Source organism: Peromyscus californicus, unplaced genomic scaffold, assembly GCF_007827085.1.
Source record: "Peromyscus californicus insignis strain IS unplaced genomic scaffold, ASM782708v3 Scaffold_2__1_contigs__length_46816999, whole genome shotgun sequence".
NCBI classification, from domain to species: Eukaryota; Metazoa; Chordata; class Mammalia; order Rodentia; family Cricetidae; genus Peromyscus; species Peromyscus californicus.
Window position 1 is genome coordinate 28,515,880 of NW_026294540.1, and position 27,033 is coordinate 28,542,912.

The 27,033-nt window shown below is 46.6% G+C and overlaps 2 protein-coding genes across 2 annotated transcripts; both read right to left on the reverse strand.

The window, feature by feature from the left end:
- Nucleotides 1-249: 249 nt before the first annotated feature.
- Nucleotides 250-5,448, reverse strand: LOC128120795 (paired immunoglobulin-like type 2 receptor beta-2). Its single transcript, XM_052755003.1, has 4 exons — nt 5,304-5,448; nt 4,614-5,000; nt 2,262-2,451; nt 250-262 (listed from the first exon to the last, which is right to left on the reverse strand). Exons 1-4 carry the CDS (start codon nt 5,350-5,352, stop codon nt 250-252), a joined length of 639 nt encoding a protein of 212 aa, XP_052610963.1. The 5' UTR covers nt 5,353-5,448.
- A 5,025-nt stretch (nt 5,449-10,473) lies between these two features.
- On the reverse strand, nt 10,474-26,413 carry LOC128120672 (paired immunoglobulin-like type 2 receptor alpha). Its single transcript, XM_052754824.1, has 8 exons — nt 26,299-26,413; nt 25,614-26,000; nt 22,712-22,725; nt 15,538-15,730; nt 13,064-13,094; nt 11,291-11,328; nt 11,045-11,076; nt 10,474-10,745 (listed from the first exon to the last, which is right to left on the reverse strand). Exons 1-8 carry the CDS (start codon nt 26,384-26,386, stop codon nt 10,620-10,622), a joined length of 909 nt encoding a protein of 302 aa, XP_052610784.1. The 5' UTR covers nt 26,387-26,413; the 3' UTR covers nt 10,474-10,619.
- Nucleotides 26,414-27,033: the final 620 nt, after the last annotated feature.

Sequence of the window (27,033 nt, forward strand, 5' to 3'; positions counted from 1 at the left end):
TATCTGGACAGCCAGCCTCATGATGCTGAAAGGCTCTTACTTGTTCAGCAAGGAGATTACAATTCCTACCACCCCACAGGCTTATAATTTGGCTTCTAAGTTCAAGCTCAGGTCCTCCTGCCTATGTGCAAAGCTTTTCTGACTGAATCATCTCTCTGCTCCCTTGGATGCCTCTCATAACAAACTTCCCCACACAGCCCCTCACCTGTATCTTGGGATGACAGGCTCTCCCCTGGCTGGGGTTCACCTTTAGTCTGCTGGCCTGTAGGAGAAGAAACAGTGTCAGTGTGGCAGCCATGTTGATCCTCCATCTGCCTCTCAGCTCTTCTCTGTGTTCAGACAACATTAGGAGCCCAGGGCAGCAAACAGCTCTGTAGCAGCCATTCAGGGACAGCTCTGAGAGTCACCAGGACCTGAGGACTGTCCTCAGCTGTCCTTCTGCACAGCACAGCCAATCAGAGGACAGCTCTCCTGGTCCTTTGCCCTTGTCCATGTCCTTCTCCCTCTGCTTCCTTCCCCTGCCTTGAACCCATGTCACCTCCCTGCTTTCCCTGCTCTGCAGTCACCAAGCCTCCCTTTTGTTTCCCTGGAAACTGGCTCTGTAGCTTTCCCTGTGAGTGCAGGCTGCTGCCACCCTGCAGATTCAGCCTCAGGATTCAAATCCCAGTCAGACTTCTGCTGCCTCTCAGGTTGCTGCTCTCTAGCTCTCAGATGCCCCTCTTACCTGTTGGAGGGATGAGCCCTTCTGAAGACCAGAAGATACATGTTCAAGTCTGTATTCTTGGCTTTCTATTGCACTCTACTTGTCTCTGTACCTATCCTAGTCTTCTTAACATACAATTAAATCTGCTCTGAAGTCACTCAACACTTGTAGGTTGGTTTTTTTTGTGTGTGTGTGTGTGTGTGTGTGTGTGTGTGTGTGTGTGTGTGTGTGTGTGTGTGTGTACATGGTTTCCATGAATCCAGGTTAGCCTTTAATTTGCTATGTACCTGAAGATGACCTTGAACTCCTGAATCTCCTCTCTGTACTTCCCTCTTGTTGGGATTACAGGTATTCCCCCATTGTGTCCCCATTTTTGTGTTCTTAGAATCCCTATGAATTTTAGAAAACAAATCTACAAAATGTTGTATCTCTACAAAATGTAACTGAGATTTGAATAGGGATTGCATTGAATTTTTAGAGTGTTTTTGCATTGTGAAGACCTATTGTATAAAAATAACCATTCTGCAAATATGCTTACATTCATTTCTCTAAATTTTTAAAAATTTATTTTTGATGCATTATGTATATGTATGTGTACCTTTTCTTTTAAAAAGATTTATTTATTTATTATGAATACAGTATTCTGTCTGCATGTATACCTGCCAGATCTCATTACAGATGGTTGTGAGCCACCATGTGGGTGCTGGGAATTGAACTCAGGACCTCTGGAAGAACAGTCAGTGTTCTTAACCGCTGAGCCATCTCTCCAGCCTGTATGTGTACCTTTTCAAGTCTGCATGCACATGTGGATGACATCAGACAGCCTTGGAAGGTACCCTGAAGGAGCTGTCCACTATGGTTTTAGGGACAGGTCTGTCATTGGCTTCTCACTGATTGGGGAAGCCTGTCAGCACAGTGAGCCACAGAGACCCTACTGTCTCTGCCTCTCCAAGTATCTGAAACATCGTCAACTCTTTAGGGGGATCTTGAGGATGGAACTCATGTCCTCCCATTTCTAGGGCAAGCACTTTACCAACTGAGCCATACCCTGGCTGTTCTGTGTTTTCTCTCACAGTGTTTTGTTTCTAGGACAATGTTTTGCCTCTTTTAGGGTAGGTTCTTCCCAGACATGTTCTTTTCATCTGTGGGTTATTACACACCATTGTCTTAATTTCTGTGTTAATTCCATATCCCCAAGTCAAACAGTTCTCTTTTCACAGGTTCCACTTCCTGTGAGATGTTATCCCTGAGCGCTGGTCTACCTCAGACCTTGTTTAGAAGCCACAGCTCTTTATAAATGAGCAGTTAGCCCCTGAGACACATGAGTGCCCTCTTGAATCCCCTAGCACAGGCTCTGTGTTCATCTGCATTTGCTCCTCTAATTTCCAGCTGGGATTCTAAGGAAGGAGGTGCAGATTCAGACCTGGTTGAGTTCAGCTTCCTTTCTGACCTTGTGTTCTCTGGACTCTGTCCTGCACAAGCTCGTCCTTCTCCATCTCCCACAGCTGAGAAAACTCAGAGGGGAAGCTCAGGTGAGGGTCTGTCCAGGACTACTTACCTTTGCTTCCACCAGAGGAAGATCATCAACACATAGACGGGGGTTATGAGCACAGCCGTGGCCACCACCACCCCAACCGTGGCTCTCAGGTTCACAAGTGAAGGATTCCTCTGGCCCTCTGTGTTGTCCAGACCAGCTGTGGTGACTGCAGAGGTGACCATGGAGGGGCTCTGCATGGTGGTCCTGATGGCTGGGAAGAGATGAGGAGTGAGCAGATCCCCCTGGATGAGGGAGGGATGGGGTGAGTGTCACACCTTGTCTCCTCTGTGGGATGTGGGATGGGGAACAGCTGTTAGAAGTTCTCAGAGAGGGGAACACAAACTGAAGGCTGAGACTCCAGGAGAGCAAACTCAAATGTTCACTCTCCACCTGTCCTGGAGCTGTGTTCTCGGATTGTCATCTGGTCACAGACAACTAAGCCACAGAAGTACAACTGATTTTGTTATGAATGTTTGTAACATGCAGATAAGACTCCGTCTATAGAGTGCTTTGCTTTCTGCGTTAGAACCCGAGTTTCATATCTAGTGTCCATATAAAGAGCTGGTTTAAGCCAGTTTGACCTTTAATCTTAGCCATAGAGCCAGAGGCAGCCAGATCTCTGTGAGTTAAAGCCAACCTTGTCTATATGTACTTAGTTCCAAACCAAACAGAGCTGAGAGAGTTGTAATCCAGTGCTGAGGAGGCAGAGACAGGCTTGTCCCTAGGCCTCACCGGTCATACAGCCTACTTGGGAATCTGGAAGCCAGTGAGAGCCATTGTCTCAAAAAATAAGGTGGATGCCACTTGAAGTTATCCTTTATCCTCTATAGGGACATGAACAAATGTGCACACTCATGCATTCACAAACACACACACCCGATTTAGCAGACCCACATGTTCACACACACTGACTACACAAAAAGTATAACAGAAAATATGTAATCTTAGCTCTAAGTGTACAGCTCAATGCAGAGTACACTCGTTTGCTCTACAATCTTCACTATGGTTAATTTCCACAAAGTTTACCCTTTTGGATCAAAAACCAGCAGTTCTCAACTTGTGGGTCCCTAACCCCGCAAGGGTCCCATATCAGGTATCCTGCATATCAGTTATTTACATTACAAATTGATAAGAATATCAGAATTATAGTTACGATGCAGTAACACAATAATTACATGGATGGGGGTCTCCACAGCACCAGGAACTGTATTAAAGGATAGGTAGGGAACCACTGCCCTAGACCCTTCAAACAGCTCCTTTCCCTTCCCTGAGCCCTGGCAGCTGCTGGTTGACATTACATCAGGTCAATATGGCAGCCATAGAGACTGCACAAAAACTGTGCTGTGATTGTCCTCTCACAGGATGACCTTAATATAGTCAAGAGCCACAGCTGAGCATGGTCGCACATGACTGTCTCAGCACTTGGGAGCCAGAGGCAGGCAGATTTCTGTGAGGTCAAGGCCAGCCTGGTCTACATAGTGTATTTTGGGACAGCCAGGAATATATAGTGAGACTCTTTGTTGTAAAAACCAAATATAAATAAACAAATTAATAGCCACAGAGGAAGGTTGTGGTTGATAACCAAGCACATAGGCTCCCTCAGCTCCGGTATGGCCATGTGTGGAACCACACAGTGACTAGGATGGGTCGCGGTGATCCCAGGGCATGGGCCTGCAGTTACTTCTGCCTCAGAGTCGCTGCTCTGTCTGGAGACAGAGAGCCACATCATGAACCTGGAGACACTGTATTGAAAATCCTGGGGGCTTGTGTGGGACAGGGGAGGGCAAGGAAGGAGGGAAGAGAGTTGGGAAACTGAGAGGAGACAAGGGAGTGGGTGGAGAGGTGAGGGATGTGTCCTGGGGATTAGGAGGGGAAATAGGGACTGTGGTGACAGGCAGAGGTTACAATTGCATTGTAGGGCATGAAGAACATCCAATGGGCGCCTACTGTTTGTATTTGGCTTAGGTTGGGACTGTGTGAAGATGCTCCATAGATGGACTAATTGGATCCCTGCTGTAGGACCAAGTGAGTCAGCTACATCCTAGAGAAGTAACTCCACCTCGAGGTGATGGGGAAGGGTAGAAGTGGGAAGATCCACAGTATTAGATTTGGAACAAAAAGGGGTGAAGTAGGGTAGAGGGCCTGTGATGAAGCTTAGAGTAGGGTGGGGTTCCCTCTGAGTAGAGAATGACAGACAAGGTCAGAGGGACAGCAAAGACTTGTCACAACTGCAAGGGAAAGATCCTGTTGGCAGAGGCCTGGACAGAGCCAAGGGAAAGGAGTATGAAAGAAATCTCAGAGTTGTGGAGCCTGAGGTGACATCTGAGGGACAAGGAAGCCAGAGGAATCAAAGCCAGAGCCAGGGTGGCTCACCAGGTGTGATGGCCAGTTGAGTTCCATCAATGGACTGCCAGATTTTTGTGCCTTCTTTTGTGTTCAGATGAACTCGGCAGAAATACATTGTCTGGTCCTTTTTCTTCAAGTTCAGAATTCTGAGGACTCCAGATGTCTGAGTCTGTGTCCAGTTCAGGATGAGCCGGTTCTTGAAATGTTCGTGTATGAAAAGTGAGGTGGAGTTGTAGATAAATTCCCCATGGAAGTGCTTCCATCTCCAGAGAATCCTCATCTGTGAATCCTCTGCCAACCCCCAGGGGAAGGAGAAGGAGAAGGGGATCTCGATGGAGCTGCCCTGGACACCAGAGAGGCGGGCTGGTTGGTTGATTCCAAAGCTATTTACTCTTTTGGATCCTGCAGAGTTTCCTGTGAAGAATGGGGAGAATCTGACCCCTCTACAGGGGATAGAAAGGACAATACAGAATTTCCGACTCTTCACCTACAGGTGTGTGTGGGACACAGAGCAGGACTGTCCTTATGGCTGGTGGGACAGAAAAGACAGAGAAGGGTTGGTTGAACCACTCTGAGGATGAGCTCTCTCTTGGGGTTGAAATGACCAGCTGGCTCCTCCAGCAGACACCTGTCCACATGACAGCCTGCTCTTCCCAGCCCCACCAGCCCCTCCTGTGGTTAGAGCAGAGTCCCTGCTAACAAGGTCCCCAAACTCACCAGCTTGCAGACATGCACCTGACAGCAGCAGAAGCAGGATCCAAGTCATGGCCTGATTCCCTCCAGGAAGTGAGACCAGCAGAGCCACCAGGCAGGAGAGGAGCCCTGTGGACAGATCCTGGGGTGCGCAGGAGTCAGGAGAGAATCGGGGTAAAGTGGCACACAACCACCAAGTCTTCTCATGTGGAGGACAGAGTGGGGCAGGACCTCCCCATCTCCACCTCCTTGTGACCAGCAACTTCCTTCATGATTCTGGCTTCTGCTTTCCCACACTGCAGAAGATCCTTCCTTGTGGTCACTGAGAGGATGGCCATGCCCTTGAGCCCAGCCCTCATTATTGACAGGAAGAAATGGAATTGACCTCACCATGCCGGGCTCTCCTCTCTTCCACCTTGACCTCCTGTCTTATCCAGTCTTGTCCATTTCCCATGTGGCCTGTAATCACTGGTTCCTCACCTCCAGATTCCTCCACTCCTGCCCTCCCCTCCTCAACTTTTTCTCATTATGTGTCCCACAATGTTGATTGTCTGTCTGTCTGTCTGTCTAATAACCTCAGGCACAGAAGTGGTCAGTTTCTGCTCACTTCAGACACAGCGAGGATGGAGGTGATGAGGAAACACATTCAGTCCCAGCCCTGGCTCGGTGTCCCCACCACCATCTGCTCTTTGTCCTCTTCTTGTCCTTCAGGGACTCTTCACAGCACCCGGCAGAGCCAAGGCCCATGGGACACTCTTGCCCTGGCCTGCTGGCTTGCCTAGTCTGTAACTACCATAGGCTTCCAGGGTATTGTCTCCCTCCCCTAGACAGTGACTCAAAAGCTACTCCAGTTTGTCCTCAGCTTCACTGCTGCCACCTGCTGGCCCCTTAATCCCAAGACATATGCATTGTGAGACTCTCATGGCCTGAACTCAATTGAATCCTCATAGGGACACTGCGATGAAATATTATTTATGTCCAGGATGCTGTTATCAGTCTCCTGTAATGCCAACCATGTTTCCCATAATAGCAGTGACTGGGCCCGGCAGCCATGATACTTTCATGGGCAGGGGCACTATCTGTAGAAGAGCAGCCTGGAGTTTTGGTGTGTGTGCACACATGCACACATGTGTGTGACCATTGGGAGTGTCAGCCTGCAGTGTTAGTACCCGGCTGCTGATCAGGCTGTAGCACATGTCTGCCTGGCCCCTGTAGAATGAATAAGTAAATATAATGGAAAAACCTGAAAATGGGCATGGTGGTGCATGCCTTTAATTCTAGCATTTGGGAGGCAGAGGCAGAGATGAGTGAGCATCTGTTAGCTTGAATGTAGACTGGTCTATATATTGAGTTCTAGGCCAGCCAGGGGTACATAGTGAGAACTTGTCCCCACACCCAAAAAGCAAACAAACTAACAAAAACAAGGACCATCTAACCAAAGAAATAGTTCAAGGTGCATGGTGTCCTGAGAAGGAGTAATGCCCGAGGTTGTCCTCTGGCCTACACAAACAGGAGCACACACTTCCTTGCACACATATGCAGCTGCACACAGACACACACAATCATATAAGGCACGTCTCACAGCTGATCTGCCACCACATGTTTACACAGTCCTCATCCTGACTAAACATGGCCTCTCTAGGCATGGCTATGTGACTCTTCAGACCCCAGTTCCTGATAGTGTCCCCAGCATTCAGACTCTGACATTATACCCAAAAGGCTCAACACTCTCTCTATTTCTCTCCGAATTCTCCAATTCCAGAAACTCCCCTCAAATTACTCACAGTGCACTTCCTGTGGGTCCCGACCCTACAGATATCACCATTGATGAAAACTGTCCATCTGTCCACCCATCCTTTCACACCACCTACCCTCCCACTCATTATTTGTTTACCCCAGTGACAACATACAGACCCAGAGTTACCTGTCCAGACTGGGTCCTGAGGAGAGTGGAGGAGATGCTAGAAAGGGTGGAAGGATGGCGGCTGGTGGTGTAGACAGGACACTCAGGCTGCACCTGAGACTTTACATTAGCACAGTTGCCCCACCCCCATCTGACCTCTTCTTTCTCCCCTAGGATGACATCATCATCTTCATCTCCCTCATGTGTTGCTCAACCCAAGCATGAGCATCTTCCTGCACCCCTGCCTAGGGGACCCCAAGAAGAGACTCTATAGTGTACTAAAGGCCCAGTGAGTGGGGCTGGGTGACCAGCTCAGTCTCTTGCTCCTCTCCATGAAGTCTCCCAGCTTCTGCAGATAGCCAAGGCCAGACACAGAAACTCACAGGTCACTGAGCTTGAGGTCACAGAAATGTAGAAACTCCCAATTTCCTCTTCAACATTATATATATTATTTAAAAGAAAATATTAATTGTCACAGAATTTGTTTATGTGAATCTAAAGAGAAAACTGGTGACGTCTTCAAGTTCTCTGTCTCCAACCAAAGTGAGCTAATGGATGACCAGCCTCCATGACCTCTCTGGATTTTTATGAGATTTGCTGTTTGTTTGGTTTTGAAACTGAGTCTCACGTAGCCCAGGCTGGCCTCTAACTCAGTAGGTACTAATGGAGCCTCCAATTCATGGTCTTGCTATCTCTACAGTCAATCATTGGGATTACAGGAATATGCCACCTTGCCTGGCTTCTTCTAGTACTTCTTTTAATCGCCTGGCTCTGGCCAGGAAACACCAATCCCCAACACTGGTAGCCATGCTAGAAGCCATGTCTGCTCCCCATTCCAACAGTGATGTTCCTTCACCTTAAGGGGATTTGACCTAAACGTTGTTGAGAATGTTGGTTCAGTGAAGTCTTTGCTGTGGGCTCCTTTGCTGTTTGTCCTTTTTGAACATTGGAAACTGATATGGCAAGTCACATGACCCCTGGAGTAACAGCTTTGAGGCCCCCTCCCTGTGCCCAGTTGTCTGGAGGGAGGAGATGATGAATGGACACTCCCATAGATGACTGGCCAGACCATTATCCTGGTTGTCGGCTTGTGTGAACACCCCAGGGATGCTCAGAGGAGACACCACCTCAGCTGACAAGATCCCTGTGAACGTGGCTGCTGCTGAGTTCAGCTCTCCTGGTCCTTTGCCCTTGTCCATGTCCTTCTCCCTCTGCTTCCTTCCCCTGCCTTGAACCCATGTCTCCTCCCTGCTTTCCCTGCTCTGCACTCACCAAGCCTCCCTTTTGTCTCCCTAGAAACTTTCTCTCTAGCTTTCCCTGTGAGTGCAGGCTGCTGCCACCCTGCATATTCAGCCTCAGGGTTTGAATCCCAGTCAGACTTCTGCTGCCTCTCAGGCTGCTGCTCTCCAGCTCTCAGATGCTGCTCTTACCTACTGGAGGGCTGAGCCCCTAGGAAAAACTGGGAACTTATATTTGATTCATATGTATCCAGGCAAACAGCTGACCACACAAAATAGAATTTTACCTTTTGTAAACAATGCCAGTAGCTTCTCAGCCTGTAGTGAGATTTCATGCCCTTTCCACACTGAATTTTATCTGTTTAAGCTTGTGTAGATCTTATACCTGCTGTCACAATCACTGTGAGTTCATTTGTGCAACTGCCCTGGTGTGTTCAGAAAATACTGTTTCCACCACCTCTGGCTCTTATACCGCCTTTTGTCCTGACCCCCCTCTTTTCTTAACGATCCTTGAGCCTTGGGAAGAGGGGTGTGGTATGTCCCTATGAGGACTGAGGTGCCACAGTCTCTCATTCTCAGGACGTTGACCAGTTGAGTGACTCTGTTAATTGTCACCTGCTGCAAGGAGAAGCATCTCTGACAAGGTTGAGAGACGCACAGATCTGTGGGGACAGCAGTGAAGTTGTTAGAGTCACTTTAATTCTATGTCCGTTAAGTAGAGGATGGGAGTGGATTTTCCTTAGGGCCTAGGATTTGTCTACACACAGGTTCTTGGACCTGTTAATGGTGCCAGGTGTGGGTTCCAGTCTTTTAAAAGAGCAGCAAGCTGTCCCAACTGCTGATCCATTCTTCCAGGCCCTTGACATTTCAGATAAAAATGTACTAGGTAAGGCTCAGAAGTGTTCAGATTTGTTCAAGACCCGTGTTGAACACACAGCTAACACAAGGCTGGAGTCCAAGTGTGACATGAAAGTCCATGTTCCTCATTCTATCCTTTCAGATGCTTTAAACATAAGAATCCAGAAATCTGGCTTGTAAAACATCAGGATAGGTTGACTTAAAGGGACTCTCAAAATGTCCTTTGTTCTCTTTAGGCACTAAAAAAATTTAAGGCTCCCAAAAGCAAGGCCTCAGTGACCAACTTACCCGAGGAGAAGGAAATTTAAGTTGTATCAAAGTGCCCTGCTCCACCAGCTCCACACGGGACTTGTCTATGGGGAAAGGAAGGTCCTGGACCTCAGGAGCCCCTGACACAGGAGGCAGCAAGTTCCCCCCTGAAGATGATGGTCCCAGTGACCTGGACTCGGAGCAACTCATGGGAGACATTGGAGAGGCAGAGGAGAGAGGGGAGTCGCAGCAGGGGGATGGCTCAGAGGAGTTCCTGGCGGGCCTCTTTGAGGAGTAGTGTGCTCTGGTCCTTCTACAATTCACAGCCTCTCAGTGATCCTGAGCAGATGTTGAATGTCGGGGTTGGTGACCTGCTCCAGGCTTCAGGTCAGAGCTGTGCATCCTGGGTAATAAAGCAGGTCTATGGGGCCACTGATTATACTGGGCTTCCTTTCATGTCATTATGGCACCCTGCTTTCTCTGGAAAGTATAGGAGGCTGGGGACAGCAGCAGGACCCAGGCCTGGGGGAACCTTCAAAAAAGCATGTCTGTGTGTCCTGGCTCCCCAACTTCCTGGGAGCCACATGGCCTTAGGAAAGCATTGTGACCATCTGGTGTTTAGTTTCCTGTCTCACACATCTATCTAGGGTTGTTGCTGATGTCCAGTGTGGTGGTCCATGGGAACCAGTCACAGAGTGTGCTGGTTATTACCCTCCCAGATGTAGGTGTACATCGTGTAGACTGGCTGTCAGCATTTGGGGCATCCCCTGCCTTGGGCAGCTAGAAAAAAATGATAGAGGAGGGGATCTTAGAGGGCCAGAAGTTAAGGGTCACGTGAGTGACCCTAAATTAGATTCACTTAGCCAATTCTGTGGATTGTTTTATTTTTGTGAGAAAGGTCTAGGAAGTCAAAAAGGGAACTGGGAATTTCCCATTTTCTCTGAGCTCAAACACCCTGACCTGTGGATTTCTGTCTCTGGCCATGGGTATCAGAGACCCATGAGTTGTTGTCTCTGGCTGTGGGTATCAGTGGAAGCTGGGAGTCCTCCTACTAGAAACACAGGTGACTCTGAGATCGTCACCCAGACCCACTCATTTGGCCTTTACGATGGAGTACACAGTCTCTTCCTGGTGGTTCCCATGGACGGGCTGGCAGGGTGGTGTTCCCTGAGAGGCTGAGCTTGAGAGGGCAATGGAGGCGTACACGATGTTGTTATCCTGTGGGGACAAGAGGTTAGATGGCAGCAGTGCAGCTGTGGCCACCATAAAGCAGCAGCTGCAGCCTGAGTGTCCTGCCCACACCTGCAGCAGCTGCAGCCTGAGTGTCCTGCCCACACCTGCAGCAGCTGCAGCCTGAGTGTCCTGCCCACACCTGCAGCAGCTGCAGCCTGAGTGTTCTGCCCACACCTGCAGCAGCTGCAGCCTGAGTGTCCTCTCCACACCTGCAGCCTCCACCCTTCTGCCTCCTTCTTCAACATCCCTTTAACTTCCATCAGGCCTGTGTCTGACTGGCTTACCTTGGGGTTCTCTTTGGGGTCCATATATTGCCCTAGAGAAAAAAGAACATGGAATGCTGAGGTCAAGCTGTGACAGGAAGGGAGATAGATGGCTGGGAGTTCCAACAGTGAGCTGAGGACTTTGGTTATGTGAAGGGACAGGGTGATGGAGGGAAAAGCTAAAATATGAGGGTGCTTATATAAATGTGGAGTCTTAGGAGAAGAAGGCAGAGCCTGGTGGGGAAACAGGAAGCTGGCAGAATTTACCTTCAGATTCAGCATTCTCAGTGTTTTCAATGATTTCCCTGAATAGGAACAAATGGACAACATATTAGAATCTGGACAGGAAAGGGTTAAGACACCAGGTGCTGGGCTGCAGAGATGGCTCAGTTAGGAAAGTAAGTGTCACATAAACACGAAGTCCTGATTGCAGACCCAGGACCCACAGAACACTGGATGCTGGAGAAGCAGAGACAGGCAGATAAATCCCTGGAGTTCACTGGCCAGCCTGGACTAACAGATGAGCTCTAGATTCGGTGAAAGATCCTGTCTCAAAAGATAAAGTGGAGGGCTGGAGAGATGGTTCAGCTGGCAAAGTGCCCACTTCACAAACACGAAGACACAGATTTAGATCCCTAAGGATTCATGTGAAAAAAGCTGGACCCGATGTGCCTGGAGAGTGGGATGGAGAGAGGAGAATCCCTGAAGCTCATTGTCTGGGCAGCCTGGCCCAACTGATGAACTCAGGTTAGTGAGAGACCCTGCCTCAAAATAAATATTAAATATAGGTGGGAGAAACTGAGGGGAGTCACCACATAGACCTCTGGCCTCCACACACATGCACAGGTGCAGACACACACACACACACACACACACACACACACACACACACACACACACAAAACAAACAAACAAAAAATCAAACCATTCATGCAGGAACACAAAATAGATTGGAGAGCATTTAGGAAGACACACCATTGATCTCTGGTTCCTAACCTCCTGGGCACATGTGGATGTGCACCTGCACATGTACTCACACAGGAACATGTTAAAATATACACAGAACTGGGCATGGTGGTGCATGCTTGTAATCTCAGTGCTCAGGAGGTGGAGACAGGGGACTCCTGGTGTTCAGACCAACCAACCCGGTCTAACTGGTGAGTTCCAGACTAGTGGGAGACCCTGTCTGAATGAAACAAAACAAACCCCCAATCAACCTGAAGTGTGTCAGTAGGACTGGAAGAAGGGCATCTCGTCAGAGAAGCCCCAGGGAGAGGAGAGATGGGGGAAGCTAGGATGCAGTGTGGCTAGTGGATGCTTGAGTTATCTGCACAAGGCCCTGGGTTCCATCCCAGCATGTCATATACCTGGTGTGGTACTATGCCTGTCCTTTCAACAGTTGGGAGGTGGAGGCAAAAGGATCAGAAGTTCAAGGTCATCCTTGTCTACAGAGTAAGTTCCAGGCCAGCCTGGGTTAAATGTGACCTGTTCTCAGAACAAAAGGGTTGGAGGAGGAAGGTTCAGAGCATGCCATGTACAGTAGGAAAAGAAGAGGCAGGAGAGAAGGGTGGAGAGGTTGGGAGGTGGAGAGAAAAGGGCAGAGTTGTGGAAGATCTGGAACAAAGGATTCTGGGGCAGCGGGGCTCACTGACCATAGAGAAAGACAGAGAGAAGAAAGGAAAAGATGGGAGAGCTGTTGAATGCAGGCAGATGTTCAAGGTTGAGAGGAACCAGAGACAGAGAGGGAAGCCCAGGAAATGGAAGGAGAGAGGGAGGAAGTCTGAGGCCTAAAGGGGGTGTTGTTCTGGGAAGGAGACTCCTGAGACCCTCTGCACTCCTTGTCAGTGAGAATCTGGTGCCCTGAGGAGCCTGAGGTCATAGAGGACAAGGAGGGAGCAGACAGGATGAGTCAGTGGTTAGGGAGATGTGAAGAGTCCTGAGTGTGGTTCTCCTTTTTTTATGTTATTTGAAGGGGCTGGAGAGATGGCTCAGTGGTTAAGAGCACTGGCTGCTCTCGCAGAGGACCCGGATGGTGCTCACCTGGCTGGGGTTTCGGCTTTAGTCCTCTGTCCTGTGGGGAAGAAACAGTGTCAGTGTGACATCAGTGCTGATCCTCCATCATCCCTCTCAGCTGTCCTGTGTGTTCAGACCACCTTCAGAGGACAGGGGAGCAGAGAACCTGCCCCAGGCAGTCAGGGAGGAGCCTGAGCTCCCTCTGCTGGGCTGTGACCTACACAGCAACCTCCCCAGATCTCTGCTAGGTCCATGTCCACCCCTGTCTCCTCTGCTTCCTTCACCCACCTGTGTTCCCCGCACTCCACCCCTGATCATCTACTCTGCATTCACCAGACTTCCTTTGTGTGCCTTTAGAGACCGCCTCTTTCTGGATACTATATCACTCTACTGATCTATTTGTCTTGGTGCATACTAGTCTCTTTTTAATTACTGTAGCTTTTAAATTGTCACTTATTTATTATATGGTCGGGGTGTGCCACAGTTTTTATGGAGGTAGAGGGCAACTTATAGGAGTCTGTTTCCTCCATCATATGTCCTCCAGGCTTTGACACTGACTCCTTTTACCCTCTGAGGGCAATTGTAGATTTTTAAAGAAAAAAAAATCTATTATTTATTTAGCTACTGTAGCTTTAAAAGTTTTTGTTGTTGTTGTTTTGTTTTAAGAATTTTTAAATTATGTGCACTTGTTTTGGGGCACAAGAGAGCAGATGCCTGTGGGATTCAGGAGAGGGCTTCGATCAATATGCCTGCAGCCAGAGTTACAGGCGGTTGTAAACTGCCTGATGTCGGTGCTGGGAGCAGAACTCGGGTCCTCTGCCAGAGCAGCCAGTGCTCTTAACTCCTGAACCATCTCTCTCTTTTTTTCTTTTGACTTATAAATATACTTTGTTTGTTTGTTTGTTTTTGTTCAGCTCTGTGAGATCCACACAGGCACGTCAAATAGATCCCCAACTCAGCTGGTTAGCCCACTCCTAACTAACCCAAACAATTGAATTGTTTTCATTTTTTAATTGTTTAGGTTAGGTTAGGGTTAGATTTGAATGAAAAATCTTCATAACAGGCTCACTTATTTGAAATCTTTGTCGTATTTGGGAGGTTATGGACCATTTAGGAGGTGCAGCCTTCTGGAAGAGTTATGTGTCACTGGAGGTGAGTTTTGAGAACGTATTGCTCTCCCTCACTTCCAGCTTTCTCCCTGGTTTTCTGCATGTGTTGAAGATGTGACTTCTCAGTGTTCTGCTTCAGCTGCCCCTCCACTATTAACCTTCCTTCTGGACCGCAAGCCAAATCCAATTTTTCCTTCCACAAGTTACTTTTGATTATGAAGTTTTATCACCACAGTGGAAAAGTAACCGCACTACCACACTAGGCTAATCACAAAGTCTGAAAGCTTTTGCCTCGACATTTTCCTGGTTCTGGCCATTCATCCCCATGTGCAGGTCCACTGTTGCAAAGTGACACAGCCTGGTCCCCCTCTATTGTGTTCTCTGCACCCTAAGACTGTAATGTCAGAACCAGCTGCTGCTCAGGCCACAGCACCGCCCTTCACCTCTCACAGAGACACTGCCCATACACTGTTCTCTCCAGCTGACCTGCTTCCATCCAGGTCCAGGGTTTCTCACCTGGGAGTGATTTTGGTCAATGATGGTATTAGTGACCACACATCCTGTTCCCTTTCCTGCCTCCTTTCTGGTTCAGCTTGTGCAGAGAAACCACCCCTATCCACCTCAAAAGGATATAAAAAGAACCCCTCTTTCCTCTTTGGAGTCCCTGCCATGTTGGTAGAGCCTGAAATCTCCTTAGGGCGCCCTGCCATGCTGCTATTTACCATTCTGTCTGTCCATGGCATCGATAATCTTTAGTAAACTCCTTCCTCCCCGGTTATCTGTCTCAGTGAGCCTCTTGAATCCCCATCTGAGACCTTTCACACACACTGATGTCACCATAGCAGGGTGCTGTGGTGGGCACTGCATTTTTCCTCTGGTATCAGAGACTTGGGTACTTTATTTACCAGGTTCCCTCTGGTCATCTCCTGCCTCCTTTACCAGCACCACACTGCTCTAGAGTTCCTGAGATGTTTTCCCTTTCCTGGAAGGCCAGAGAGTGTCCTCTACACCACTCCCAGCCCTTTTCTGGCTATTTTGTGGAAGGAGGAGGGTTGAGATAAATTCTCATATAATCCAGGCTAGTCTTGAACTCAAGATCCTCCTGCCTCCACCTCCCAAGTGTTCTTACTGAGGTGTGCATCACCGTTGACTGTCAGTGTTTTCATTTTTTTAATTGTATTAGATTATTTTATTCACTGTGTATGTGAGTGTGCACACACCATGGTGTGGTGTGTTAGAGGACAATGTCCAGGACTCAAGCTCTTTCCTGACTCAGCCATCCCCTGACCCTGGAATCTGCTCTGTCATCAATCCCCTTCATGGACTCTGGTGTGGACTGTTCTGTGGAAACACTCATGAAGTGTGATGGGGGTGCAGTCTTGGACCACTTGCCTTTCCTTCTCCTCCACCCGAGGAACACTATCAATCCCAAAACGCCAGCCAGGAGTACAGCAGCAGCCACTGCCAACCCAACTGTGGTTCCCAGACTTAGGGGCTGATTCTTCCCGCTCTTCTTCCCTTCTGTGGCTGTGAGAGCAGTTCTGGTGAGTGCAGAAGATGCAGTGGTGGGGCTTGGAGAGGTGGTCTTGGGGGCTGGGAGGAGACAAAGAAAGTCAGCATTGAAGGTGATTGGGAAGTGTAAGCCAAATAAACCTTTTCCTCCCTAAGTTCTTTGGTCATGGAGTTTTTCACAGCAATAGAAACTCGAACTAGGACACCTGCTGTTCCCTGAATCTGAAGTCATGGGCTCTGTTCTAGTTTCAAGTCCTCTGTTGAATCCTCATAGGTACCTGCTGTGGGATGATTTCTGTCCAGGTTGGTGCAATCAGTCTCCTGCAGTGCCAACTCCATTTCCCCAATAGCAGTGACTGGACCCTGCAGCCATGCTGCTCTCACAGGGGTCGGGCACTTCCTGTGGAAGAGCAGTGTGGGGCTTTGGTGTAAGTGGAAGTTTCTGTCCCTTCAGCAACTCCTAAATACCTGGCAGCTGCTTCTCAAATTACCACTCAGAGACTTATATAATTAATATATATTATATTATATTGTATTATATTATATATGTGGGAGCCCGTTCTCGGGTTCCTCGTGGCTTTACCCAGCAGGTCCGCATAGAGGATGATTAGGGCCACGGGCCTGAGTGCAGGTGTCTGAGATGGTCTGCACTTGGCTGTGCTGGGGGAGGAGGTCTTTTGCTCCACCCCTTGGTGTCTCTAAAAAAACCCTGGGGCAGAGACAGTCGGGACCCGTTGGAAAAGGTCTCAGGCCCTCTCGAGGCTATCCTTTATTTTCTATCTGTTTCTCTCCCTCCGCAATAAATCCTTCTAATATTTCCTGCTACTCACACTCAAGAAAACTCTGGGGAACTGTGGGGTTGGTGGGTAAACGCCCCACAGAATGGTGTCATGAACAGGGACTAAAAAAAGAGATTAAAAAAAGGGGGGACTAAAAAAGGGGGGACTAAAGACAAATGAACAGGGACTAAAGATAAAGTAATAGGGACTAAAGATAAAGGAAAATAATAGTTTTATTATAGTGTTTTTAGCGAAAGTGAGTCAGCCCTGCCAGTGGAAAGGCATGCCGGTGTTACGGAAAATATATACATTACATATATATTATTGAGAGGCAGGGGTTTTATCCTCGAGAGAAAAGGAAAGCAGACTGAAAGGATATCTGATCCTGCAGCGCAAAATTCTCTTCTGTCAAAATTTTCTATCTTCTATCCCTTTCTCAATTTCTATTTGTGAAAAATAAGTATAAGGCATAGGGTAGTAATATAGTGTAGGAAAAACTTAGAAGTGTAAGATTGTGTAGGAAAAAATAAGGCAACTAGACAAAAAAACTCAATTTTCTAACTGGGGGCCATGAACGCAAACTGGGGGAAAAATCTTTCTTTGGGCTTTTCAGGTAGCAAAAAAGTTCTTTGAGCTTATGGGGAAGAAAACGTTTCCTATGGAAGCTTTTGACCTGGGGACAGCTGAAATGCTAAGTCCAAGCGGCAGGCGAAAGTTTTCTCCCTGAGGCAAAAATGGGGGTGTAAAAAGCCAAAAAGTTTAAAGTTGGGAAGTTTTGGGTAAAGTTGGTCTTTCTCTTGGAAGAAAATCTTTCTCAAACTAAAAAGCTTTTCTTCGAAAATTTGGGGCCTGGGGAGAGAATCTCTCTAAAAAGCTTTAATATTTCTCAAACTAAAAGCTCTCTTTAGTTAAAAACGAAAGCCTTTAACTTTCTCAGAAGGACAAAAATTAGAATCACCTGAAGATTTTAGTATGGGGACTACCTGTGATTAGCTCTAAGGGAAAAGAACAAACCTCTTAAGACAGCAAAACCTCTCCAAGTTCTCTTTCAAGCTTTAAAAATCCTCCCTGCAATGCAGGAGGCAGGGACAAGTTCCTAAAAAACCTCTTCTAAGCTCTGTCTCTTCAAGCTAGTAAAAGACAGTGGGTCAGAGTCCCCTGAGGGAAACACTTGGGCAAGTGTGGGTAAAGAGCTACAGAGAGCCCAAAAGGGCAGCAAACTTTACCTGAGAAAAGCAAAAAGCCAAGCTGAGGCGTCAAGGGTTTTGTTTCTGAGTGAGCATTTCAGAATGAAAAGGTGCTCCTAATCGTCCCAACAAAACGATCCCCTGAAGCAATGCAAACTGTTAGCACTGTATCCTCACTTCTAACCAAAAACTAAGAAGCAAAGGCCAGCGTCTCTGAGTTGGAGTGCATTTTGGGGATACTAGGGTTCCTGCAGTGGTAAACTTCGTGGAGCGCACAGCTGAGGCAAGAAGGTGCAGGACCCAGGGGAAGATTGTTAATGAACAACCAAAGCTAAAGCCGGTGGGAACAGCACAGTTGCCTGCTTTCCTACAAGTCCCGGGTTGATAGGTCCACAGCTGCAATAAGAAATCTGGTCCCACTGCCTGGATGCCTCCCAAACAGATCAAGCCAATCAACTGTCTCACCCATTCGGAGGGCCTGATCCAGTGTGGACCCCTCAGCCATTGGTTCATAGTCCAGATCTTGTGCTCATTGCATGAGTTGGCTGTTTGAAACCTGGGGCCTATGCAGGATTGTTTGGCTCGGCCTGGGAGGAGGGGACTAGACCTACCTGGACTGAGTCTACCAGGTTGACCTCAGTCTGTGGGGAAGGCTTTGCCCTGGAGGAGATGGGAATGGGGGGGGGGGGGGTTGGGGGGAAGGTGAGGGGGACGGGAGGGGGGAGAACAAGGGAATCCGTGACCGATATGTAGAACTGAATTGTATTGCAAAATAAATTAAAATAAATTAAAAAAAAAAAAGAGAAAAAAAAAAAAGAAATCTGAGAAAAAGCTTTCCTATCAGAGTAAGGACCTTTCTGGGAAAACAGTAAAGCTGAACTGTGTCTGAAGCAGTTGTGCTGCTGAGTCAGAACGCTGTCTGGGGAAAGAGCCCAGCCAGGGCAGAACAAAACTATCCAGGAGTAAAGCTTTCTTTTCTGTCAGAGAAAGCATCTCTTTGAGAAAAGTTGTTTCAACTGACTCCTGGTGAGATGAGGGAGTGTAATCCTAAGGGGTGATTGCCTCTGGCATAAGCTCTGTCTGTGAGCACCCAGCAAGCAAATGCAACCCACTGGGGGACTGGGCCAGGTGAAGGCCTGATGAGGCAAAACACCTGTCCTAATGGGAGTTGTTAAACCTCCCTTGTTAGATTTTCAGTCTGTACACAAACCACACAGACCCCGAAAACAGAAACGGACAAAAAGCCCCTACCTTCAGTAGCACGGAAAGCCACCACTGTAGTGTCAGAAACTTTCTGGGGTAGAGGGGACAAACTGAGACCAAACTGGATACTGTCAGGAAGAAAGACTCTGAAGAAACAGAGAAGGGACATAATCCTCCCCAGAAAATGCATGACCAGAAAAAGCTGCTAGAATTTGAGGCAGATTGGGGGGGGGGGAGAAAAAAGCCCCTACTTCCAAAAGCAGCTAGCAGAGGTACAGAGCTGCAGACAGATACCTGAAGCTCTGCATCTGGGGGGGGGGGGGGAAGGGGGGAACAAGCAAAATGAGATAGATCAGTGGGAGAAAATCTCTGAAAGAGCTATGAAAAAGCTGTTGTAAATGTTTTTCACTGACTGGCTAAAACAAACACAAGCCCCAAGGAAATTTGCTATCAGAAATGCCAGCCTCAATGCGCGCTAACGAGGCAGGTGTGGTTCTGATGCAGGGCCAGTGTCAAATGAAGGAGAGACACCTGTTAAAGCCAGCTGAGCAGAGAATGGGAATCTCCCAATGTCCCATAGTTGAAAATGTAAAATGCTTCTTCAAATCTTCCATTGCAAAAGCAAAAAACTTTGTTCAAACCTCCCAGGCAAGAATTTGTAAGCAAGTCTGGTAAAAAAGAACTTAGAATTTGACTCTCAGACCCAAAAAGAACTATGGGAAATGGAGTCCATAAACTAGCTTGCAATAAGGGACTGACGCATATTGCAGAATTTGGCAAATTAAGATATATATATGTGACCACTGACACTTATTCGGGATTTTTAATGGCTAGTGCACAACCTGGGGAAGCTACAAAACATGTAATTATGCACTGCTTGAAGTGTTTTTCGTATATGGGTTTACCAAAAATTATTAAAACTGATAATGGTTCTGGATATAGTAGTAAGGCATTTCAACAATTTTGTACCCAATGGGAAATCATACATAAAACAGGTATTCCTTATAATCCTCAGGGACAAGGTATTGTAGAAAGGGCTCATGGCAGTCTTAAAATACAACTTCAAAAAATAAAAATGGAAACGGAAGAAATTTGCCCTCAATCGCCACAAAATGCATTAAATCATGCTTTTTGTTCTGAACTTTTTTAATATGGATGTCTATGAACAGTCTGCCGCAGATGGATTTTGGCACAGTGGCACCCAAGCGACTTTTGCTCAAGTGAAATGGAAAGATCCCTGCTCAGGATTATGGAAGGGTCCCGATCCTTTTTTAATATGGGGTCGAGGACATGTTTGTGTTTTTTCACAAGAGGAGAATGAAGCTCTGTGGTTACCCGAGCGTTTGGTAAGGGGCGTGGAACTAAGGAAGGTCAGCTCCAAGGATGTTCCTATAAAGGAACCAGAATGAAAGTGGCTCGATTAGTGTTTCTGAGGTTTTGTCACTGGTTAATGCAAACAGTGAGGAAATAGAGTTCGGAGCTGTGCAGCTTTGGGCTTTACTAGCTCCATTAGAAAAATACTTTATATCACCTAATAGCTGCGCAGTATTTGGCAAAGAGATTTACAGCAGCTAAATATGGTAATTTCACCCTCAGCTTGAAGTGAAGTTTTTCCAGCAGAACAAACCAAAAGTACTTAGGGGAGCTATTATGAATTTGGGTGAAGGGACAGCCTCTAGTTAAAAACCGTCTACCGCTGACAGTGCATCTCTGCCGGTTCCGGAACGGCTGAGAGAACTGGCAACTTTGGAGTGTGGCGTCATCCTGGGAAGGTTACGAGTGTGAGTTTGTAGAAATTCTGTCTTGTTAGATCTGTGTTAAGAAATCTTTTGGTGTTTGCTAAGTTAAATATATGCTAATGGTAGCCCTATATAAGTTTGTAAAATAGATCTATAGAGTTCCTTTAAGAATATAAGCTTGCAAGAAGTATCTAAGTATCTAAGGTAGTCTTAAGACATGTAGTAATAAGCTTTTAAGAAGTAAAGATACTAGTTGTAAATGTAAGTTTAAATAAGAAATAAAATAAGAAGTATATAAGAAGTAATAAGAAATATATTTGCTAAAGTAGTTTTATAGTTTCCTTAAGGAGTATAAATAAGTAGATGTTAATACGTTATATGTGAGTTTGTAAAATGTAAATGTTGAATGTGAGTCATTTAGACTTAGCATTTAGCTTTGCAAGGCAAAAAATGTCATATGTGAGTTTGTAAAGTGTAAATGTTAAGTGTGAGTCTACTCTTAATGTATATGGTGAAAGAACCTGAGACACAGAAGGTTAGTGTCCCAGTAGACTGCAAAGCAGGCAGTTTGAATGGTCTCAAAAGCTCCAGAAGTCACTAAGAAGCTAAGAATGGCGGACGCCACAACCAGCGCAACAAGGCATCCACAGCTGAGATCTGTGGAAAATCAACACAACACAGAAAAACCTGAGCTAACATCAAAAACGGTGTGGTTTAGAATACTACTGTACCTAAAAAGGTCTCTGTCTGTGAGAACAAAAGTTGCAGAGACGCTTGTTTGAACTAAAATAGTTAACTGCAAAAAGTTTTGGTTGTAAAACGTCTCTTCATATTTGGAAGTGAAAGCCTGATACCAGAATTTATTTCTTGTTTGAACTTTTTGAACTTAAAATGAGATAAAACCACAAAAAGATTTTGGTTATGGATTTCTTCATATTTGGAAGGCTAGTAGCAGAATTTATCATTTGAATTTTGGGACTTAAGAAATGAACAATAGAGATTTCATTGCAATGGGACAATTTTGAGTTTGTTTATAGTAATGACCTAGGAACTGTTTGCTGGAATTGGGTTAAAAAATGGAACTGTTTAAATGAAGAAATTTGTTTCTACCTAGACTAAAGATGCAATTTTGTGTATGCATACATGCTTTATTAACTGGTGGTTCATGAATTATTTTATGGAACTGTTTATGTAAAAATAGAATTACTTATGGAACTGGTTTTGTGTTACAAATGGAACTGTTTAAACAGAGAAGTTTGGGTTTTATAACTAGGCTTGAGATTTTGCTTAAAAAATTAGAAAAGGGGGAGTCAATATTCCTTAGTCTACTTAATTTAAAAAATATTTTCTTTGAGTGGATTAATGTCATGTTTTGTTAGTAAGAAATGCAAATGGAGTTTACTAAGAGACTACTTTTAGAGTGTAAAAAGTTTTATTAAGAAGCTGCTTTTGGATGTTTTGCTAAGTTTTCAAAGTGTTAATGGTTAATTGAGAATACTGCATTTTCAATATGGGTTTATAGGAATTGTGTAAGTTTGAGTTTTTGTTTAAAAAATTATAAAGAAAAGGAGGAGTTATGAGGTTGAATTATGTTTGCAGAAATGTTTAACCTATTGATATTAATGCACCCTGGTTTTGTGGAGTTAAGGAAATATTTAAGTTGGATGTGAATACATCGAAGTTTTTCCTATGTTAGCAATAAAATTCAAATGATAAGACGGAGAAAACTGTTAAATATATGTAGCACCATATATGCTAATTCAAATGGTTCTGTTAAGAGTTTACTTTGTGTTGTAAGATTGAGAGAATTGTGACTATGTATAGCAATATTTATGTTAACCTGTTAATGGTAATGATGAAGATAAGGGATTCTTTAAGTTTGTAGTTACCTTAAGAGTTTTTGGTTTAGAAAGGGCTTGAGGCAGCTAAGACTGCTGTAGTCACCTTGGACCTAATTGAAAAGAGAAATGCCATCTTTATCATCCTCTACTCCCATACTGGGAGGTGTAACAGCTATGGAGATTGCTGTAAGCCATTATTAGTTATTTTTTATATATTAAGAAAGGGGGACCTGTGGGAGCCCATTTTCGACTTCCTCGTGGCTTTACCCAACAGGTCCGAATAGAGGATGATTAGGATCACGGGCCTGAGTGCAGGTGTCTGAGATGGTCTGCACTTGGCTGTGCTGGGGGAGGAGGTCTTTTGCTCCACCCCTTGGTGTGTCTATAAAAACCCTGGGGCAGAGACAGTCGGGGCCCGTTGGAAAAGGTTCTAGGCCCTCTCAAGGCTATCCTTTATTTTCTATCTGTTTCTCTCCGCAAGATTCTCTACAATAAATCCTTCTATCTAATATTTCCTGCTGCTCGCACTCAAGAAAACTCTGGGGAACTGTGGGGTTGGTGGGTAAATGCCCCACATATATATTAATATAATTATATATATAATATTCTGCTGGTAGCTCAGGCTTATTACTAACTGGTTCTTATACTTAAATTAACCCATAATTCTTATCCATGTTTAACTTGGTATCTTTTCTCAGTAGGGCAGTCTCATTTTGTGTCCTCTGCATCTGCCTGAGGACTCCTGACTCAACCCTTCCTCTTCCCAGCATCCCTCTGTGTTGCCATGCACTTGTAATCCCAGCAATTCAAGGGGAAAATAGGCAGATCCCTGTGGCTCACTGCTAACTGTCCTAGCCCACTTTGTGAGTTCAGCCCAGAGAAAGACCCATCAAAGGAAACAGAGAGAGAGAGAGAGAGAGAGAGAGAGAGAGAGAGAGAGAGAGAGAGAGAGTGCTATCACTAGGGGTGTCTTTGCTTAGACATAAAGAAAACATGCAAAGGAGAGTACTATTGAATTTGGCTACAAAAATTAAATTATGGAAAGAGAATTAATAAGCCAACCACAGGGTTCTTTTCAGTACTTGTTGCACATATTTCTCCGGGTGTGATATCTCTGCCCAAATGAGGGTATTTTGCTCGGATAAAACGTTTCTTTTGGGGTCTGTGGATGCAGCTCAGTGGTGGAGTGCTTGCCTAGGGTGCATGAAGCCCTGAGTCCATCTCAAGCAGGGGACACAGGATGGTGAAAAAACTTTTGGTCCCAGCCCTTGGGAAAGAGTTCAAGGCCATTTTTAGTTATATAGCAATTTGAGACCTGCATGGACACATGAGACTCTGTCTTAAAGAAATGGAAAAAAAGAAAAATGTCTTTTTATTGTTAATTTTAATATTTTAAAAACAATGGGCAGGAATATTCAGTTAATGAATTAATTTTTAAAATTAGTGATGAAAAATTCTGATGGAGAAACTCATAGTGGAGGTGACAGAGTCCTTGTCTAGTGTGTACGTGGCCCTTGGGACAAGAGAATAAAACATGGTGTGTCTGCCTGAAGCAGACAAAGGCATGGCTGCCTTAAATTGATTGTTCTACAAGCACCTAATAGATTATGGCAAAGGCTGGAGACATTAGGAACGGAGGAAGAGGGAGGAGGCTGGAAGAACAGGAGTCATTTAGGAAAACATGTAGGAGACACAGGAAATGCAGGTGTAAGGTGCCTGTCAGCTCTGGCTGTGGAGTTTATCCTGAACCAGCACAGGGTTAAGATGAGAAGTGGTTTGCCAGGGGGAGGCGGGTGGGTCTAACCTGGAAGGGACAAACCCACTTATCACTGGCACTGCTGAGAATTGGCAATGAAATTAATGATGATTATTATTTGACTATTAATTTTATATTTTATTTTCTAAAAATGTATTTTTAATCAAATATTTCACACACAATGGTGCATGAATATGTGTGTCTGTGTGTGTGTGTGTGTGTGTCAGAGGTTAACCTTGGGTGTTCCTTCCTCAGATGTCATACACCTTATTTGTAAGACAGACCGCATGAGCACCTTTAACCACAACACCATGGGAGACAAGAAGATCAATGGGGCTTCACAGCCCATCAGCCTAGCCCTAAACAGTGAGCTCCAGGTTCAGTGAGAGACCCTGCCTCAAGGGAATAAGGTGAGTCTTATTAGTGGAGGACTCCCAATGACCATCCATCTCTGTGCCTTCTGAAGCACAATAATGAAACATCCTCCCACCACGTGAACCCCCCACACACACACACTCATGCATGTTTACACCATATGTACACACGCCACAAAATCAAGACAGAAGAGAGGCAAGCAAGAGCGTGAACTCCACAGAGGCCACGTGTCTACTGGTTGACAGATGTTTGGAGTTAAAGGTCCATTTCGAGGCCTGTTCCTCACCAGCAGGACCTTGGGCAGGGGGGGAATTCTGCTGATCTCTGTGTCTCTCTGTAAAATGACCACGAGAGTGCCCAGCAGTGGTGACGAGTGGCCGGGGTAATGTCCACACAGTGACTAGGCTGGGTCTCTGTGCACTCTGTGTGGAAGCTGCAGTTACAGCTGCCATGGAGGAGGAGAAGTGACCAGAGAACCTGATCATGGTGCGAACGTGAGGGTCTGTGTGGGAAAGATAGGGGATGGGGAGGAAGGAGGGGAAGAGGGAAATGAGGGAGGGAAAAAAGAAACTGGGGCAGGAAGAGGTGAGGGATGTGTCTAGAGACTGGTGAAGTGGGGGGACCCAGAGGAGGAGGGGTTCACATGACCATAAGGCACCTACTGTGGAAGGCTCGAGATATGGTGTAAAGTCTAGATCTAACGGAGACCCTGACACGGGACCAGGTGAAGGCCGCTCCATCCTGGAGAGGTCAGATCCACGTGGATTTGTGTCAACGAGGGTGGGGTGGGCAGGGCAGTAGTCAGTTTGGAGAAAGGAGCAGGAGACTGGGCCATCTGGGAAGAGCTGAGGCTGGGGGTGGGGTGGATCTGAGGCCAATGAGGGGCAGCTCAGAGAGAGCAGCTAAGGTTTGTGGATGGTTGTGGGGAAGAGGAAAGGTGGAGTTGCCAGAGCTCTGGGGAGGGGACAGAACACATGAGAGGAATCTGAGGGAAGAAACAGACACATAAGATCTCTAATGCCGTCTGTGGTATCAAGAAGTCAGGGCAACCAAAGTCTTACCTGGGATGTGCTCACCAGGAGTGATGTTGAGTTGGGTTCCACCAATCGACTGAAACATTGTCATGCCTTCTTTTGTGTTCATATGAACTCGGCAGAAGTATTTGCTCTGGTCCTTCTCTGTCAAGTTGAGGATTCTGAGGACTCCAGATGTCTGAGGCTGTGTCCAGTTCAAGATGAGCCGGTTCTTGAAATGTTCATGTATGAAAAGTGGGGTGGAGTTGTAGATATATTCACCATGGAAGTTCTTCCATTTCCAGAGAATCCTCATCTGTGGATCCTCTGCCAACTCCCAGGGATAGTAGAAGGAGAAGGAGATCTCGATGGAACCGCCCTGGACACCAGAGAGGAGTGCAGGTTGGTTGACCCCATAGGGTCCTTTTCTGTCGGATTCTGCTGAGTCACCTGGGAAGGATGGGGAGAATCTGATGTCTCTGCAGGGGACGGAAAGGACAACCGAGAGCTTCCTGAGCCATCATCCATAGGACAGTCCTGCCCTGTGTCCCACTGTCCCATACAGTACAGGACAGATGAGGACAGGTTGGGCTGAACCAACTCTGAGGATGAGCTCTCTCTTGGGGCACAGAGCACTGACTGGATCCTCTAGCAGACACCTGTCCACATGACAGCCCGCTCTTCCCAGCCCCACTGGCCCCTCCTGTGGTTAGGGCAGAGTCCCTGCTAACAAGGTCCCCAAACTCACCAGCTTGCAGACATGCAGCTGACAGCAGCAGAAGCAGGATCCAAGCCATGGCCTGATTCCCTCCAGGAAGTGAGACCAGCAGAGCCATCAGGCAGGAGAGGACCTGTGAGGGACACTGGGGTGCTCAGGAGTCAGGAGAGAATTGGGTTAAAATGACCGTCATCCACCGAGGCTTCTCATGTGGAGGACAGAGTTGGGCAATACCTCTCCATCGCCACTTCCTTGTGACCAGCAACTTCCTTCATGATTCTGGCTTCTTCTTTCACACGCTGCAGAAGATCCGCCCTGTGGTCACTGAGCCCTTTTCCATTTTTGACTGGAGGATATGGAATTGACCTCACCATGCCAACTCTCCTTTCTTATCCAGTCTTGTCCATTTCCCATGTGGCCTGTAATCACTGGTTCCTCACCTACAGATTTCCTCCACTCCTCATCTGTTTCTCATTTTGTCTCCAACCATGCTTGTTGTCTGTCTGTTTGTCTCTCTAATAACCTCAGGCACAGAAGTGGTCAGTTTCTGCTCACTTCAGACACAGCGAGGATGGAGGTGATGAGGAAACACATTCAGTCCCAGCCCTAGCTCGGTGTCCCCACCACCATCTGCTCTTTGTCCTCTTCTTGTCCTTCAGGGACTCTTCACAGCACCCGGCAGAACCAAGGCCCAGGGGACACTCTTGCCCTGGCCAGCTCACTGCTGCAGAGTCTGTAACCACCCTGGGCTTCCTGGATGATCGT

What these genes read in the sequence shown, in the direction of transcription:
- LOC128120795 (XM_052755003.1), bottom strand. Translation starts at nt 5,352, where the DNA reads ATGACTTGGATCCTGCTTCTGCTGCTGTCAGGTGCATGTCTGCAAGCT. An exon ending in AGGTGCATGTCTGCAAGCTG is followed by an intron (nt 5,001 to 5,303) that starts GTGAGTTTGGGG and finishes CATTCTTCACAG; the next exon opens with GAAACTCTGCAGGATCCAAA. An exon ending in TCAACTGGCCATCACACCTG is followed by an intron (nt 2,452 to 4,613) that starts GTGAGCCACCCT and finishes ATCTCTTCCCAG; the next exon opens with CCATCAGGACCACCATGCAG.
- LOC128120672 (XM_052754824.1), bottom strand. Translation starts at nt 26,386, where the DNA reads ATGGCTCTGCTGGTCTCACTTCCTGGAGGGAATCAGGCCATGGCTTGG. An exon ending in CGGGTGGAGGAGAAGGAAAG is followed by an intron (nt 13,095 to 15,537) that starts GCAAGTGGTCCA and finishes TCTTCCCCACAG; the next exon opens with GACAGAGGACTAAAGCCGAA. An exon ending in ACCCCAAAGAGAACCCCAAG is followed by an intron (nt 10,746 to 11,044) that starts GTAAGCCAGTCA and finishes TTGTCCCCACAG; the next exon opens with GATAACAACATCGTGTACGC.